The 910-nt window shown below is 40.7% G+C and overlaps 1 protein-coding gene across 1 annotated transcript; it reads right to left on the reverse strand.

Moving 5' to 3' along the window:
• Window positions 1-10: 10 nt before the first annotated feature.
• On the reverse strand, window positions 11-362 carry LOC106511977 (myelin-oligodendrocyte glycoprotein; the record flags this gene model as incomplete). Its single annotated transcript, XM_014000686.1, is given in 1 exon segment — window positions 11-362. A coding segment is annotated over 1 exon segment (352 nt), but the record flags the coding sequence as incomplete, so codon positions are not given.
• Between the last annotated feature and the right edge of the window lie 548 nt (window positions 363-910).

Consider the following 910-nt stretch of genomic DNA (forward strand, 5'->3'; position numbering starts at 1 on the left):
CAGCAGAACTTCTGCGTCGATCTTCAGGTTCGGGATGAAACATCTGAACTTGCCGTTGTCCTCCAGTGTCACGTTCCTGAGCCCCAGGGACACGTCTCCGTGTCTCAGTCCCTCGGAGGACAGGGACGTCCTCTGGATGTACGACGCCATCATTATGTCCCGGTCCGGACTCTGGAACCGGTACACGAACACGTACTCCACACCCCTCCGCCTGCCTGAAGTGTCCACCTTCAGGTCCGGTTTGGACCACTCCACCGTCTTCCTCTCAGCGTTCCAACCTGGGTCCACTCGACACGGCAGGATGACATCATCACCAGGAGCCGCGATGATTGGCTCAGAGGAACCAATCAGGTGGTACTGACCTGGAAACAGGTGAGATTAAAGCATCTGAACGAGACGATTCAGCTTCAGAACCTTTTACCAACAAATGTAGAAAAAAATTTACCTTAAAAAGTAAAGTTTCATTTTAAGCTTTTTTATTTTGTTTTTTAAACATCATTGGTTCTTAAACTTTTCAGGTTCTGATTCAAAAATATCAGAAGAAACTTGTGACCCAAATTACTCTTGGTGAAGTATAAAAATATTAAAATATGGCCAATTTCTCAGGGAATAAAAACAATATTTAACCATTAAAAATAAAAGTAATTAGCAACTAGTTATTTAATTCTTGACCAGCTTGATGTTTGTTTGTGACCCATAGTGGGGTTCTGACCCAAACTTTGGAAACTGCTGCCATTTAAGAAAGATGAAGACAAACTAATAATATCCATCTTTTCTTGTTTTGGTTGATTTCATGAAAATAAAGTGGTGGGACGAGAAAAGTCAATTAAAAATATTAAACTACACAACTTTAGTTTATTTTCACATCATAAACAAACCAAAACTACTACAGTTAAGAAACGTTTTTAGT

This window comes from Austrofundulus limnaeus, unplaced genomic scaffold (genome assembly GCF_001266775.1).
Source record: "Austrofundulus limnaeus strain Quisiro unplaced genomic scaffold, Austrofundulus_limnaeus-1.0 Scaffold3727, whole genome shotgun sequence".
Taxonomy (NCBI): domain Eukaryota; kingdom Metazoa; phylum Chordata; class Actinopteri; order Cyprinodontiformes; family Rivulidae; genus Austrofundulus; species Austrofundulus limnaeus.